Source organism: Glandiceps talaboti, chromosome 7 (assembly GCF_964340395.1).
Source record: "Glandiceps talaboti chromosome 7, keGlaTala1.1, whole genome shotgun sequence".
Lineage (NCBI taxonomy): Eukaryota > Metazoa > Hemichordata > Enteropneusta > Spengelidae > Glandiceps > Glandiceps talaboti.
The window spans coordinates 17,845,846-17,861,999 of NC_135555.1; the positions used below are offsets into that span (position 1 = coordinate 17,845,846).

A 16,154-nucleotide genomic window follows, 5' to 3' on the forward strand; every position below is an offset into this window, starting at 1 on the left:
AATGTATTACACTCTAGTTGTCCAACATATATCGAATGGGATATCCACTCGTCTGTAGAAAATCCTCAGGTAAGACAATTTATGGTATTTAAGGGAGATAGAACGTTGACATTCCTGGTCAAAGCCGGTATAGACAATATATGAAGCTTTAACAACGATTTGGTAACATTGTAGTATAGTTCCTACACAGTATCGTTACGATTTACACCTACACTCACAGTATAGTGAAAGTCGTTACTCTAGAAGTCCGGAGATGCATGAGATGCAATTTAAATTCATCCAGAGCCACCCACACAGTCATTAACGTCATGTCTTTACAATCACACAATTCTAACCAATAACACAGTCCCCAATAAAGTTAGTGTTTATTGGGGCAATTATGTAAAGTCCAAATATGGTATATTTGTCAGCTCAGGGTGCTACCTATTATACACTGGTTATGTCACTATAGCAGTTGGGGTTCACTGATTGGATGAACAACATTTTGTGCTGATTGAGGAACTTTTTGACCAGACGTGGTTTAGAAATAACGTTTGTATCCAGAGTAGTAACGTTGATACTGACATATACAACGTGAGCATTGTTCCATCATTGGCGTAAACCACCATCGTGTCAAAAATACCACGATACTTAAAAAACAACATTACCGTTTACTCGTTTTGAACCATTAATTTCCTCGACAAAACTTCCGCTTATGTGCGAAAATAGTGGGACAACAAACCATGAAGGAATTACCAGAGAAAACATTCGTTAACAGGCTAGCCTCCCACATTCATGTAATACTACTGCAATACGTACTGCTAGTAACAAATTGAAAACACTTACTGTTGAAAGCACTGGGGTTGATAGCTATTAAAAAGTGTATTCTGGAACCATTTCTTATGAAATCCATTGGTGAGTACCTCTTTTCAATTAAACATATCATCGGACTTAGAAATCCAGAGTTTTCATACTTTTTATCTTTGTCTTTCTTGAAGAGGTCAATGAACTGTTGAAAGACATCAAATATACGTTGCAGTAATAATGCAAGAATTCATTACATTACTGTAACATCTTTACGTTGCATTACACTACATTACATTACATTACATTACATTACATTACATTACATTACACCGTCAAACACTGACGTTCGATTCGTATCTGGTGGGGATAAGCTTATCCTACTTCTTAGCAAGGATGTGTCATATCGAAAGTTGGACAGTTCTTTGGCATTACCTAAACATCAAAATATGGAAGAATATCGAAACTCTTTTCACGTGAGATGACTTTGTGTTCCTTTTATTGTATGATACTTGCACAATTTCATTTGAAAACAAAGGAAAAACAAAACGTTAATACACTTTGCATGGACTGTAGGTGGCGCTATACTATATGACTACATCTTGGTACAGACTCGGTCAGAAACACGTAGGCGACAGACGAGACGTTTTAACCATAATATGAGCTTATGTACACGCATGGTTTTCCTTTTTAAAAAAATGTGAGAACAGGTTTTGTGGACTACTTTTTAAACCTACCTTGTATGTACTTCCTGGTATGTCTGTGGCACCAACTTGACTCTCAGTAAGTTCATTTAATGTAAACTCGCATTCACCTATATAATCATCACTGGAAACATGAATATAAAATAAAAGTCACACAACAACAACAACAACAACAACAACAACAACAACAACAACAACAACAAACGTGTAACTAGGGCTTCCCGTAGTCCCAATCAATACATGTATGCACCACAACACATTACATTGCAACATACTTTCATCCTATGTGCGGCAGCGTACAAGAGGATACAATGGATTCGGTATGCTCAGAAGTGAGTTGAGGAAGTGTATAGGCCGTTGTGCCGTTATAGGTCTATGTCAGAGGTCAACTTAAAACGTTTAAGCACAGCGTGGACAATTCAGTTTAAGTGTTATATAAAAACTAACAATTTTGTCAGTTTGACACCATATGCCAAATACATGTAAATCTCTGCAGAGTGGTCATCATGTGATCGTGAACTAAAAAAAAACCGAAATAAATGAGAAACGCATGAAATATTCTTACTGTGGAATAAAGAACTCATTTAAGGAATGCAATTAACTCCAATCGAAGTGATTCCCTTGCGAGGTATATTGCATATGTTTGCGTAATTTACTACCAAGACAAAGTTTTAATATAAGATATAATAGCTGATTGGTAATGGTCTAAAGTTTAACCAAGAATGTGTTTTGACCCCCAGACAACGCTGGTTTGCTGTCAGTCCGCTCCTACTCATATCAGGCGGCCTGCATATATTTGCATATTTTATACCGCCTATTTACTATATATATCAAAAATAGAAACTAGTGACCTTTGCTATAACATATCAGGTTTGTTTCCTTTGAATTATATTAGTATTTTCGTTCTGTCGAGAAGGCGTCATACAAAATGTACGTAATCATGAGAACAAAAGACAAATTTGATACCTTCCTGTTTTATTCCAGTCCCAACAATTTACGATAATTTTCCTGTTACGATCATTACAACATAGACTTTTCATCGGAACGGTGAATGATTTCCAAATCGGGTTCAAATTTTTCTTGATAACCTCAGTTCGATGGACCATCGTCAAACTGAAAGGGGAAATAAATTTGAGAAGAAAATGATGAGGTATTGACATATATTTTATGAAGGAAGACAAATTTGGAAAATCTGCACTATTTTGAATATATATACCTGTAAGTTGAAGCTATTTCGTACTAGTGTGAACTGTGCCGTAAACTCTAGGTGGCGCTATAACCCATAACCACGGTTGCTTATAATCCGAACGCCAACAGACCATATGTGACGAACCAAATGGTACATTAATATGGTTTACTGTCATCAGCGGAAGAGAAAATACAAATCTGTTTCCAATATCTACCTTTTGAATAATTTAATATCGGCCGATCCGTACTCGTGGCATACAATCTCTTTGACTTCACAAAGTGAGAAAGAAATCGGTACCACATCTGACGAACAGCGAATAATAAACCTCTACATATGACTACGAAATATACACTTGTTGATTTACAGTTTGACACTTCACCTTTTATCTCTGTTTATCCTGTGGAATGTCAGGAACGGGTCAGATTTTCCGAAGAGATCCATCTTGTCCAGTGAATTCGCTCTGAACTGTAAAGTTACCAAATCCTGAAAATGTCAATTACATACAAGTTAGACTACATAAAGAACCTATTAGTAGGCTAGGCTGTGTTGCCAAACAAATGGTGATTAATATTGTTCTAACATGCCGACGTCAGTTGTGAGGTGTATAAAATATTTCTTACTCGTAGAAGGAGTTCTCTATATTCACTGTTATATCAACGATAAATGCAGAGATTTTTTTGTCGATCATATCTGCTCACAGTTTATTGTGCATGGTGGTGGTACGGGTGGTGGTGGTTTCGTGTGGTGGAGATGGTGTTAGTGGTATGATGTGGTTGTATGGTGGTGGTGGTGGTACGGTTGTTGTTGTTGCTGCTGCTGTGGTGGTGGTGGTGGTGGTGGTAGTGACACTGTGCTGGTGTGGTGGTGGTGGTGGAGGTGGAGGGGTGGTACGGTGGTGGTGGTGGTGGTGGTACAGTGATGGTACAATATATGGTGGCGGTGCAGTGATGGTGTTAAGGGTGGGGATAATGGTGATGGTGGTATTAGTGGTGGTGGTGGTGGTGGCATGGTGGTGGTACGGTGGTGTTGACTGGATGCTGTTGGTGGTGATGGTGCTGGTGCTGGGTGGAGTTTTTGATACCATCATGCAAGGTCATTATTTCAGTTCCATTTTAAGAGTAAAATATTTTTTTTTTAAAGGAGTACATAAGTGTGAAATGTCACTCCAACCCACTCCACTCAAAAGCAGTTGTCGGAGAACTTACCAAGCAATCTCCGACGTCTTCTACACAAATAATTAAGGTTCCTCGATCACGTTTGGTATGCCCCTTGAAACTATCGAATAAGGAGAGACGGACATAAGATATTGCCATTTGATAGTGTATATATTCGCTTGTACTGACGGTGCTGAGTGTTTGTAGGCCTTAGAATACATAGAGCCATTACGGTCGTAAACCACAGCCTCTTTTTTTTCGCAGTGTCGCGGAAGAAATAACAGCTTTGGTTTGCGAGAATGTCATACAGCACGAATGTTAGTTCTTTACGTTAATATCCATGGCACTTCTGATTATACCCACGTCGACTGGAATGCCAAACAGAACGTGTTTTGTGGTCTACTTGGGAACACCAACAACAACGAATGATACTATGTGCATACTTTCCAGCTGAACAAAAAAAAGTAAACGGCCCGGAGTCATCGGACCACTATAATAGCTAATGTTGACACAGCGCTCTCATTTCCTGTGCAAAGAAGACACTATAATTTCAAAAAACTACCAAAGGCATCCATTTTCAAACTTGAAAATACATCGCAAAGTAAAATCGTAGACACGTCGTGCTGATCGGCCATGCTCTAAATTTAAAGGTGTTGGCAGATGCATGAGGGCGCCCCAACATGTGACAGCGTACCTTACTACTGCCACATTGGAAGTGTCTTGGTGGCTTATCTGTGTCTGTCAAAGCAAACTAGTGACATAGAGTATGGGTAGATCACTCAAAATCTAAGTATAGAATAGGATACATGAGAAAATTCACATCACGTAATTACAATTTCCAAATGCTGCAGTAAATTGTACTACTGTACATGTGTTACATCGCGGTGGGGAGGGGGGGGGGTTGTTTTCGTAGGATTTACTTACTCAATGGGTATTTCTAATCTTCTCCTTGCTACAATATTCTTCAATGTACAGTAAACTTCTCCTAAATAATCCTGGTGAAAATAACAAAACGAGTCTTTGCAAATACATTTACAAGTGTGCATGTTTAACTTTCGTTTGATAAAATTATGCGCCATGGTATTGTTATTTGGATTAGACCCCGATGAATATGTTAATTCGTTCGTGATCACTGATGATCAATGAGCTACTCTGTTAAAGATCACTATTTACTTTGTTATATGTATGGTAACAGACGGTACAAATTATGCAAATGTATGCACACCGTAGGAACGGACTGACAGCAAACCAGCATTGTCTGGAGGGGGTCAAAAACACATTCTCGAATATTAGACCATTATCCCAATCGGCTATTACAATTGATATATAACAACTTCATCTTGGTAGTAAATTACGCGAACATGATCAGCCAGGGAAGCACTTCGATTGGAATTACTTTGCGTTCCTTAAACGAGTCATTTATTCCATAGTAAGAATATGACATGCGTTTCTTATTCATTTTGTTTGTTTGTTTGTTTGTTTGTTTTTTGTTTGTTTGTTTTTTGTTTTGTTTATTGGTTCAGATGATCATATCTGTAGATAATTACATGTATAGGCATCTGGAGTCGAATTAAATGTAATGTTACAGAACAATACTGTTATTTATATATATATATATATATATATATATATATATATATATATATATATATATATATATATATATATATATATATATATATATATATATATATATATATATATATATATATATATATATATCACTTAATAAGCACGTTTTACGTCTACCTCTAACACGGACCTATAACGGCACAACGGCCTTTACACGTCCCCAACTCACTGGGGGGCATTCCGAATCCATTGTAGCCTCTGTACGCACACAGGGTGGACGTATGTTGCAAAAATGCAATGCGCTGTGGTGCATGTATTGATTGGGACTAAGGGAAGTTCTACTTACATGTTTGGAAAGTTTTTCACTACTGGAATCAGCGTCATATCTGTGAGGATAACCAAAAATCATGTTAAGCAATGGTAACAAGCTATGGCCTTATGATTATATCTCAAATTGTCATGTCAGTGGACATTTGATTGTGTCAAAAATATGACAGATTTGTCAGAAGTTACAGATATTTTAACAACCTCGAATTCGCCACTTGAAAGTCGTTGTACATGTATTACCGAAATATTTAAATTACTTTACAGCATTATGTTGAAGCGCTGCATTCGTGTTGAAAATTCGAGGAGGGATTTTTCGAGTACATAAATTTGACAGGATGTTTATTTATTTCCGTTTGTATTAATTAAGTAATTTATTTATTTATTTATTTGTTTATTTATGTATTTGTTTATTTATTTATTTATTTATTTATTTATTTATTTATGAAGTCAGTCAGTCAGTCAGTCAGTCAGTTAGCTAAAGTAAGTTAGTTAGTCAGTCAGTTAGTTAGTTAGTTAGTTAGTTAGTCAGTCAGTCAGTCAGTCAGTCAGTCAGTCAGTCAGTCAGTCAGTCAGTTAGTTAGTTAGTTAGTTAGTTAGTTAGTTAGATAGCGTTTTTGTAACAAAATAAGAGTCTAACTTCAATGCTAATATATCGAAGGAGAATTCGTCTGTCATATGTGTAGTTTCACACACAAAGAATTGCTAGCGGCTGCACTGTGTGAAGAAGACGTAGAAACATTTCCGTTATGTTAAATCAAACATACGAGCGCACCCATTTCAAATTCCTCAAAATATTTTTCAGTTCCTGGGTTTGTGACGATAAAGAAAAATTGTGTATATCTAATGTCCATTTTAGAACCGAAGATTTTTGGCATTGGTAAGCATTAGTCGTGAAACCTATGCCGATAATTAATTTAAATATCACCATAGCAACGTGAAAGCTTGAGATTAGTCACCATACATTCTAGTATGCTGCTGTATAACGAGTGTGTGCAAATTTAATGAAAAGATCTCTATTATAATGTTAATACAGGATCATTTTACTAACACTTCAAATTTGATTTCTTGTTCTTCCTCTTCGAAATAATCTAATTTGAATGTCTTGATGAAGTCTGGGCTGAGGTTTTTCGAGACCGTTTCTGTTCTGCCGATCTGAAAATATAAATATACATATATATAATAATAATAATAATAATAACTGTATCAACACAAGCATATGTATTGAGTGCAAAACTTGAACTATGGTTGTCAATGAAACTATCGCCTTTCCGAGTTACGTACGGTGACGTATCTCTTCAGTCTCGATCACATTACCATTGAATGTAGTCTAAATGCTATCCTTGGCTTTGAATCTCTCTTAACGTCTAGCTCAATGCCGTCCTGACATGAAATTTCCAATTCAAACGTACCCACCCACACAGTCATGTCATGTCTTTGTCAATCAATCACACTCGGAATTCGGCCCACTGATAATTTGGTGTTTATTGGGGCAGTTACATGTACATTTTGTCCAAATATCAATATAATGGCCCATTTGTCCGATCAGGATATACACTGTTTACATCAGTTGGTGGTTTACTCATTTGCATGAATAACTTTTGGTTCATGACTCATTGATCTAGACGGGGTGAAGAAAGATCTTGTCATTTGATGTCACGGATAACACCTAGACTATTACGAATGATGTGAGGATAAAAATATAGATATCATTACGAAAATTGTTGTGGAAAGGGTAAATTTTGTCTGAAAGATACGACGAGTCATGTCACGCTATCGACAGCTATGGTTGATGAGAAAGAAGATGGTTGAGAAGCTTGATGAAGAGGCCGGACACCAATTCCTTACCGTTAACACTACAAATCGGGATACCTAGCTACTTGACTCTTTGTAAACCTACCCTGTTTCGACCGTAGTTGAATGTGTTTTATATTGTATTAAAATCATTATCAACATTTTACAAGATTTAGCTTTCAACCCGTATCTCTGTATAATAAGGTATTGTATTTGTGATAACCAATTGTATTTTTTTTTCTTGATTGCTGTTGTTAAGTTCTATTACAAATTGATTTCTGCAACTGTGCAGTTGGTCCTATATATTTGTCCGATACTTAAAATCTATTTAGATAATACCTACAGCATTTTTTAAAGGCTTATTGTGCGTACGTAGGTAGACTATCTATAGCCACGAAAGACAAACACTACTATATTATTTCAGATATCCTTACTGCCATTTTGATGTTTTGAATGTTCGCCAGCTGTAATTCCGAAAATCAAAATGGCAGTTTAGGATAGCTGAAATAGTGTGGTAGCTTATAGAGAGAATACAGTGAGAAACGTAAACTTGGCAGAGTTATCAATTACAAGAAGATAGTTGTTGTTATTGTTGTTGTTGTTGTTGTTGGAAAGGGTAAACAGATGAATTAATCTAGCGATATAACATGTTTTAGTGCTAACAACTTGAGAACGAACAGATATTGAAAACTGTCATCTCATACACACTCCCTCGACATTTGCATATTATGAAATTATTCTAATCTCTTACCTCGACAAAGTCATTGTTGCAGAGTTCCTTCAAATACACTACACAGACTGTAAATAAATACCAAACACATAATAAAGGAGTGTTACATGTTAATACGCATAGATGTAGACAGATAAAGCGGTGTAACTTGTGCCAAAACAGTTTTATGAGTTCGAAGATTGACAATAATCACGATAAAGTCTCTAGTCTGTCTCTGTCTCGTTGTCCCTCTGTCTGTCTACGTCTATTGGATCTGCATCTATCTGTCTACCTGTCTGTCTATCTGTCCGTCAGTCTCTCCCTCTCTAAATCTCCTTAGTCTCTCTCTCTCGCCCTCCCTCCCCCTCTCTCTCCCCTCCCCCTCCCCCCCCCCTCTCTCTCTCTCTCTCTCTCTCTCTCTCTCTCTCTCTCTCTCTCTCTCTCTCTCTCTCTCTCTCTCTCTCTCTCTCTCTCTCTCTCTCTCTCTCTCTCTCTCTCTCTCTCTCTCTCTCTCTCATATCAAAATATAGTTTACTCACATGGGTCAGAGTCTGAAAATAAATCCTTATCTTGTAGATTCCTGTAAGAGATACACATTAATGACATTTAGACATTTATCTTTGTTTTCTAATCTGAAGTATAAATTGATCTGTAAATAAAAGATGACATATCATAAGATATACATGTAGATAAGGTCAATGCCCTTTTAATCGGTTCGCAATAATCAATTTGTAACTTAACCTCAGAAACCCAAAACAAAGTTTTCCTAGTTTCAAATTTCAGTCACGTAGGATTCAAGGGTAATGGTGGTATCATACCAGTATATATTTACCCCAAGTTTTCAATCATTCTATGGGATATCTAGTCTGTACGCTAAGCCGTAACAAAATACCCTCACGCATGGGTCAACGTCTCTCAAGAGGCATACTATAGAGTATCCGCATATAGCCTAGAGTCAAGTCATATGGGGATGAGGTGATAGCCAAAATCCGCACACCACTTGACTTTAGACCGCGAGTACCGCTCTGAGTTCGAAATGTGATGGCTCCATGTCAAGCACTCACTGATTGCATAAACTTTCCTGGTAATACCCGAGTTTACAGTAAGTTGTATCATGATGGTACGTGTCGTTATTGATATGTCCGTGTACTGAAAATAGTTCATTCTATTTTTGTTCAATTAATTTGAATAACGACCTGCAATTATCACGCAGTGTTGTGTGTACCCTGTATATCATGTCGATTGACAGCTCTGGGGAAAATACTATATGATTCGTCGGAGAGCTCCGACACGTCTCTGCCCTATAATTCGGGGTGGAACGGGGACGTGTCGGAGTTTCCCGGTGCTCATATTTCCAGACCTAGTGACGTACATGTAATGTAATTTCGTTCTCAGTTGCAAAAACACTACGTGTTTGTTAAAGTAAAAATAAAAATACCCACAAGCAGTATCCTATACCAACCCAACCCAATCCTGAAATAGTTTGTATTTACCATACTTAATATTTAACATGCAATCACAAACTTGTACGATGGAAAGAAAAGGTTATATTTATTATCATTCGTAGACTTCAGTGTTAATTCTGCTCATCGTCACCAGACAATGCCAAATATCCTCGTTAAAATGAACTTTTTAACGACATGGGTTATGCCAATGGTGTACCTGTATCACATATATAAATTACATGTGTAAGTATAGCATCACCAATTAATGTATTAATATTGTGTGCGTGTGTGTGTATGTGTGTGTGTGTGTGTGTGTGCGTGTGTGTGTGCGTGTATATATATATATATATATATATATATATATATATATATATATATATATATATATATATATATATATATTCTGGTGTACAGTGCTCGATACGGATGGAGAGCTTGATAAATGAATGATGAAATGGTGGCTTGGTTACCGTTGTTACATTCAATTCTCCACTACAAATTTGTTTCGTATGGCTAGTATAGCTGGTCATATTCGTCAGGTGGGTGAATGCGAAGTGACCACGACACGTGCAGCAGTATTATTTTGTGGGTTCATGTATGTAGTCATTACTAGGCTATTGTTTTCGGTTGTGCGGCTGACACAGGAGGAAGTTCCTATTATGTAACTATAAATAACACAACCATTGATAACAATAGCCTAGTAATTATCAATTACAAACATGAACCCACTATTAAATAAAACTGCTACACGTGTCGTGTGCCATTTCGCATTCACCCACCTGACGAGTGTGACCAACTATACTGGCCATACGAAACAAATTTGTAGTGGAGAATCGAATGTAACAAAGTACCCAAGCCACCTTTTCATAATTCATATATATCAATATATTTATATAGTATTTCTGGTCACGATTTTTCGCTCAAACTTACTGACCAAAATAGACTTGACTCGATTGAATAACGTTACCTTATACCGGCGAGGAACAGACGGACCCATTTTACTCATAGGGAACGTGGCGTAGGATCTTCTATTTGTGACTCTACTGATACATCACGACTGCATTATTTCGACATGTTATATCGTGTTCAAAATATTTGTATAGCAAAACACTTAGAAAAGTATTTACGAGGAGTTAGTTACACTTTATAGTATAACGCCTTTATTGTTCTTTGTCTGCGTTGTAATGCAGTAGTACTAGACTAGTAGCATAAGTGTCAGCCCCGTTGTAAAGTTATGAAACCAACTAGGCGTAACGCTGTAAAACATTGATCAATTTATATTGGTGCATGGTTGGTTGTGAACGGCTGTAGGTCGGCCAAGTGTCGGAGTAAGGGTAACTCTACGAATCACCTCACAGCATTTGATTTCTTTTCATCGTGGAAGTTTGTAAATCATAAATGGGGGCAAGCGGCTAGAGCTGAGGTATCGGGTCACAGGTCTTTTGATATGTTAATAAGTTGGCTTGAAATAGCACCAACCCTACTAGATATGGCTCTGTTACATATATAAATGCATATCATACATGGATGTATACATCCATAATGATACACACTCTAGACAGAGACCTGCACAACTTTGAAAGTTATTCATGGTTACACGGTATTACATGTATACATTGTTAAAACCTACCACACGCATTGGAAGTGTGTGGGTATAGCCTTTCAAATTCTGGACTTCATGGGCGGGTGTCTTGCTGCCGATGAATGTACTGTGTCGATTACTGTGGTTGTGGTATGATTCGTGCGTAATCTGTGCATAATTACGTAATTATAACATTGTACTTTGCCAAAATAAATAACTTTACATTGCGGTCTTACCTTGCCGACAATCTCAATTCCACTTCACTGAAAGGCCCCACTTGACCACTCGCCTTCGCCGTCATCGTTTCGGGTAGGTCAGCAGACGAATTCACTTGTTATGCGATGCGATACTATGCTACAGCTGTTCGAGGTCTTCAACTCTCGACCTGTAGATATGTAGACGACTGTAGGCGTTTTACAACCCATGCCACTTCAGCGACCAACTCGTCACTATGTGGTGTCCAATAAAATTGTGTTTTTATCGTTGAGGGCGTGTATATGTCACGATAGGTCACGGTCAGTTGTGACTCATTTACCATGCGTCTACTGTTTTATTTCGAGATCTGTGGACAGTATTTATATGCAAATCCGCTTTCATGTATTGTAGGTCTTGCAAGCACAGCTTTCTGTTTCTGTTTACCTGGTTACATTGATATGTATTACACCAAGTGAAATACGAGGTTTGCATGTCTAATTTATCATTTGTGCGGCTGAAATACTTGTCACATACCTGACCAATATGATGCCGGGTCAGCACAGATAAATAAACAAAGAAATTCCCATATAACTGTATTCGTTGCTACGGTAACAATACGTAACATATAATAAGTCAAATGGTTTAGGTTGACAACTATAAACTAATTACTTTATACCCGCCGGCCTTAATGATATGGCAGCACTGGTTGCAACTAGAGGACACTTTTGAAACTGTTTTGCGGCTCATAACAACGTACACCCTGCTGCATATTAATGATGAATCCCAGGGAATGAATAGTACATATTGGTAAATGCATTTATGTAGCTGTACACATTATATGGTGAAATAAAACAAATCAAAATGATTTTTGGGCCCGCATCCTAAAATCAGCGACCCGGACGAAATCAGGATTTCTTATGTTTCTGAACTACCTATGCATAAAATTGGTCGCTACTTAACATTTTAAGTTTTGGTAATTTTAACAAAATGGTAGCTTTAATTAAAGCCTAACGTATGAGCAGTGGGACACGACTGTAATTCATTGAAATAACATGTTTGAGTAACTAGAGAAAACAGTCTCTTTTATAACTTAATACAAAATTTAATGTAAACAGTAAACTGTGCGTCTGTATGTCTTTGGGGTGAGATCAATAGTTCAATGCAGGATAGAAAACTAAATTATTTTACTTTGGCGCGCGGGAGGGGGGGGGTGGTTGAGCCATTTCAGTTCTCATCCTACAAAATCAATTTTACTTTTAATAGATGCTTTGTATCCCTAAATACAAATTGTTCTTTTCAAATGTCAAATTGAGAAATAGGAGAATTTTTGCTATAGTAAATGCATGGCATAAAAATAAAGTGAGAGTCAACGTTAACAATAGAACTATATTTTCCTCACTAAATACTGGCTTTGTATTCATAGCACTACATACTTAGTCTACTACATATTTGATTTAAAATTGGTTGTGTAGTTTGAAGCAATTTTCAATTTTGACCAATTTAGTCACAGAAGGGGGTGGGGTGGGGGTGGGGGTTTGAGGCCTAAGTGTAACCATTTAGTGCTTCTATCCTACATTGAACTATTGATGTCGCCCCCGCTTACAATCAGTACATATACGGATAAACTGAGACTACCAATCCAATCGTTTCACATACTGTAATATGTAGATCCACAAACGTTTGCAATTTAGACTGTGACCCTAAGGCTTCTGGGAAGTCTCATCATGTTGTCACAGTTCAATCGGGTTGTAATCAGATTCGAAGTACGAAAAAAAATGTAGTTTATGTATAGTTCACCGGCAATAGTTCTGTAAATGATAGGAAATTATTCGGAGAGGAGAAATTCTAACATACAAAAGCAAACTTGGTGTCCTTGAATAAGAACAGTTGCTTGTTTGTGAATAACTTTTGAGGTACCTTGTACAAATATGTCGTACTTTAATATACTTGTCATAATTCTTGAACAGTTTCGAGCCCTGCGACTCATGATACTACGACACTGGGATACTTGCAGTATTGCAGTAGTACACATATGTATTATTAGCAGAGATCTTGAAGGAAATATTCAGTACGTATCCCTCCAAGCAGGGATATTGTCTATATAGTCGTGGTCTAACTTACCGTCGCACACGCCAACTCCGACAAATGGACCAGGCCTATCGGGAACCTGCTGGGTAAAAACTCGGAAAGAAGTTCACCCTCGAGCTCGGTCAAAATAAAAAAAAAACAATTGAGATGTTAAAAAGCCGAATATTGATTATGGGTTCAATGGCATCGCCGTCAACATATTTGCGGTGTCATAGAATATATAGTACGGTTCATGCAATCGCGTATACTTACTCAAGTTTCTGAGAATTGTAGTTTTTCGGAGGTTACCAGAACTTGAATGTTTTTTGCGATCCTTTCGTAACATATACGTGTATAGTGCAAACACGAAGACATGTGATCTGAAAGAATAAGAACAACTATACACAGAGAACACAACAATTCTAAAACTCTAAATGGAACTCGAGGAGATCTAGAATATTCACATATCCTGCTATCATGTCACGTGTTCCATGTTCGAATTTTATATAGTTTAGACTTGGCTAGGTGACCCGGTAAACAAAAAATGATCAAAGTCCTTATAACTACCACTGTTGGTTGGGTTCAGTTCCACGACAAATCTACTCTGATGCCAAAATTATGAATGGGAACGTTTGTTTACGTTCTAAATCATACTGAGATGTAGGTATTCAATTTGGTTGCCGATGCTGTCTCTCTTTTACGTACTTACTGCATGCGTACGTATAATGCGTCGATCGAAGCAGGTCGAATTCGAGAACCGATCAAAAGAACATTGTGATGTTTCGAAGTCACAGGCAACTAATTTACGCGCTTTTCGTTTGAGGAGTTCTTTTATTATTCTTGTTATTTACTTACTTACTTTAATACTGACTGACTGGCTGACTGACTTACTTACTTACTTTAGGATGCGTCACTACAACGGCAGCGATAGCCATACGTGTGAAAAAAAAATGACACGCGGAGATCGATGCGGTAAATTTGATTTTTCGGCGGATGACCGGTACTCGCTGATATCGAAAATATTTCAATATCATTTTCAGATTCACAGCCTGGATAATAATCCAACTTATTAGACATTGCCTCAAATAGGTAACGTTGTTCAGTTAAGGAGAGTTTCGGCAAATCGATCGAAGATCATCGAACTCATCAGTCACCTGCAGAGTAGTAAGTCCTAAACAAACAAAAAATTGCGTGGTTCCAAGCCATAACAGATTGGAAGATCAGTTTTATATTATCTTTAAATTGATGTAAGTTTCCGCATCTACTACGTATTTCTTGCGAGACTTCACTATTTTCGCGATTTTATTATTTCTTTCTCCAAAACGTAAAATAGTTTTAAGGTCGGCGTGAAAAAAAAACTAGGTGGGGTCGGGTAACCGGAACCAACACATTTTTTAATTCTTATTTAGGCAGAAGCGAGTACGTTCTGGCCAATATTCAAGTACGGTAATACTTGGGAAGAGGATAGCCGGAAATTGAGTTATTTTGATGATGTTTGGGTATGGGGGATGAAAAATGCGGTTGATGATCTCTGATCTCTGTTCCCTTATTACGGTATATGTTAAAACTTCCGGTACAGTTTACACTCAAAACGTGTCGTCTGCATGAGAGCATTTTCTAGGAAATTATGTGAAGCCTTGGATCATCATGAAGGGCACTCTCAGGATCGACCGGAAGTGGTGACGTCACTTTCAAGTCTCCTATCTTGTCTACTTGAGATGTCTACTACTACGCTAAAAGGCACCAACATGTGTCGAAATTATGTTCTTTCCTATACCGTCACCGTGCCCGGCGAAAACCAACGCTGTTCGTCCTGTCAATTCAAATTAAGATAAGATTTCACACACCATTTTTTGTCAGAAATTTAGCTGAAAGAATCTCGTGGGTGTATCTGGAAAATACTATATTCTATAAATAGAAAACCACAAGGCATGTACTATAGTCGCAAAGGAAGTTGTTCTCTCCGTATTGAATATCTGGAAATAACACCGTGTGTGAAATCCACACCACGCAGACTATGATATAGCGTCAGTGCTAAATCACATGTTCATGAAATTAACTTGATGTACATATGATAAAAAAAATGTTACTATCAACTTTTTATAAATCTGATTTGTCTTGATTGTTTGTATCTTGTCACCTTGTTTTTTTGTTTTGGGGTTTATGACAATTTGTCACAACACACTGGATCACGACTTGACATTGTTAAGCTCTGGGCTTATTAATAGGTGCCTTTACATTGTACATGTTTCGCAACACTCAGTGGGCAGATGAGAATTATTACGACTAGATTATAATTTATAGAGACCATGGCGAAAATCCTCTGCTGCTAATATACTAATGTAACAAAAGACTTAGGCTGTATTTTGAGGTACTCGTTGTCGACTGCTGTTCGGGAACTTTGCGCTATGGCCATGATGGTTCAATACAGCGGCACTGTTTCCATATATGACACAGTTTTAAAACATGCCCTCGACCCATTTTTCAACTGCGATATCCTGATTGTTTTCACCAAAGTATGTTTTCAAGATGTGCTAATTTTAGAAAGAAACTTCCGTAGTTTGACAGATAGCCTTCGAATATGACAGTAATCGACAAAAAGTATCATGCATGCGAGCTGCTCCCGCGATGGAATT

General features: G+C 37.4%; 1 protein-coding gene across 1 annotated transcript in view; it reads right to left on the reverse strand.

Moving 5' to 3' along the window:
• LOC144437781 (copine-8-like) overlaps positions 1-11,706 on the reverse strand; it is a 15,923-nt gene extending 4,217 nt beyond the window's left edge. Inside the window, exons 1-11 of the mRNA XM_078126801.1 lie at positions 11,493-11,706; positions 8,769-8,809; positions 8,272-8,318; positions 6,778-6,881; positions 5,749-5,788; positions 4,755-4,825; positions 3,882-3,951; positions 3,056-3,159; positions 2,454-2,600; positions 1,521-1,611; positions 826-988 (exon numbers count right to left, since the gene is read on the reverse strand). Coding sequence (XP_077982927.1) covers positions 826-988; positions 1,521-1,611; positions 2,454-2,600; positions 3,056-3,159; positions 3,882-3,951; positions 4,755-4,825; positions 5,749-5,788; positions 6,778-6,881; positions 8,272-8,318; positions 8,769-8,809; positions 11,493-11,557 — 943 coding nt within the window. The 5' untranslated portion in view covers positions 11,558-11,706. The remainder of the gene's footprint in view (positions 1-825; positions 989-1,520; positions 1,612-2,453; positions 2,601-3,055; positions 3,160-3,881; positions 3,952-4,754; positions 4,826-5,748; positions 5,789-6,777; positions 6,882-8,271; positions 8,319-8,768; positions 8,810-11,492) is intronic.
• Positions 11,707-16,154: the final 4,448 nt, after the last annotated feature.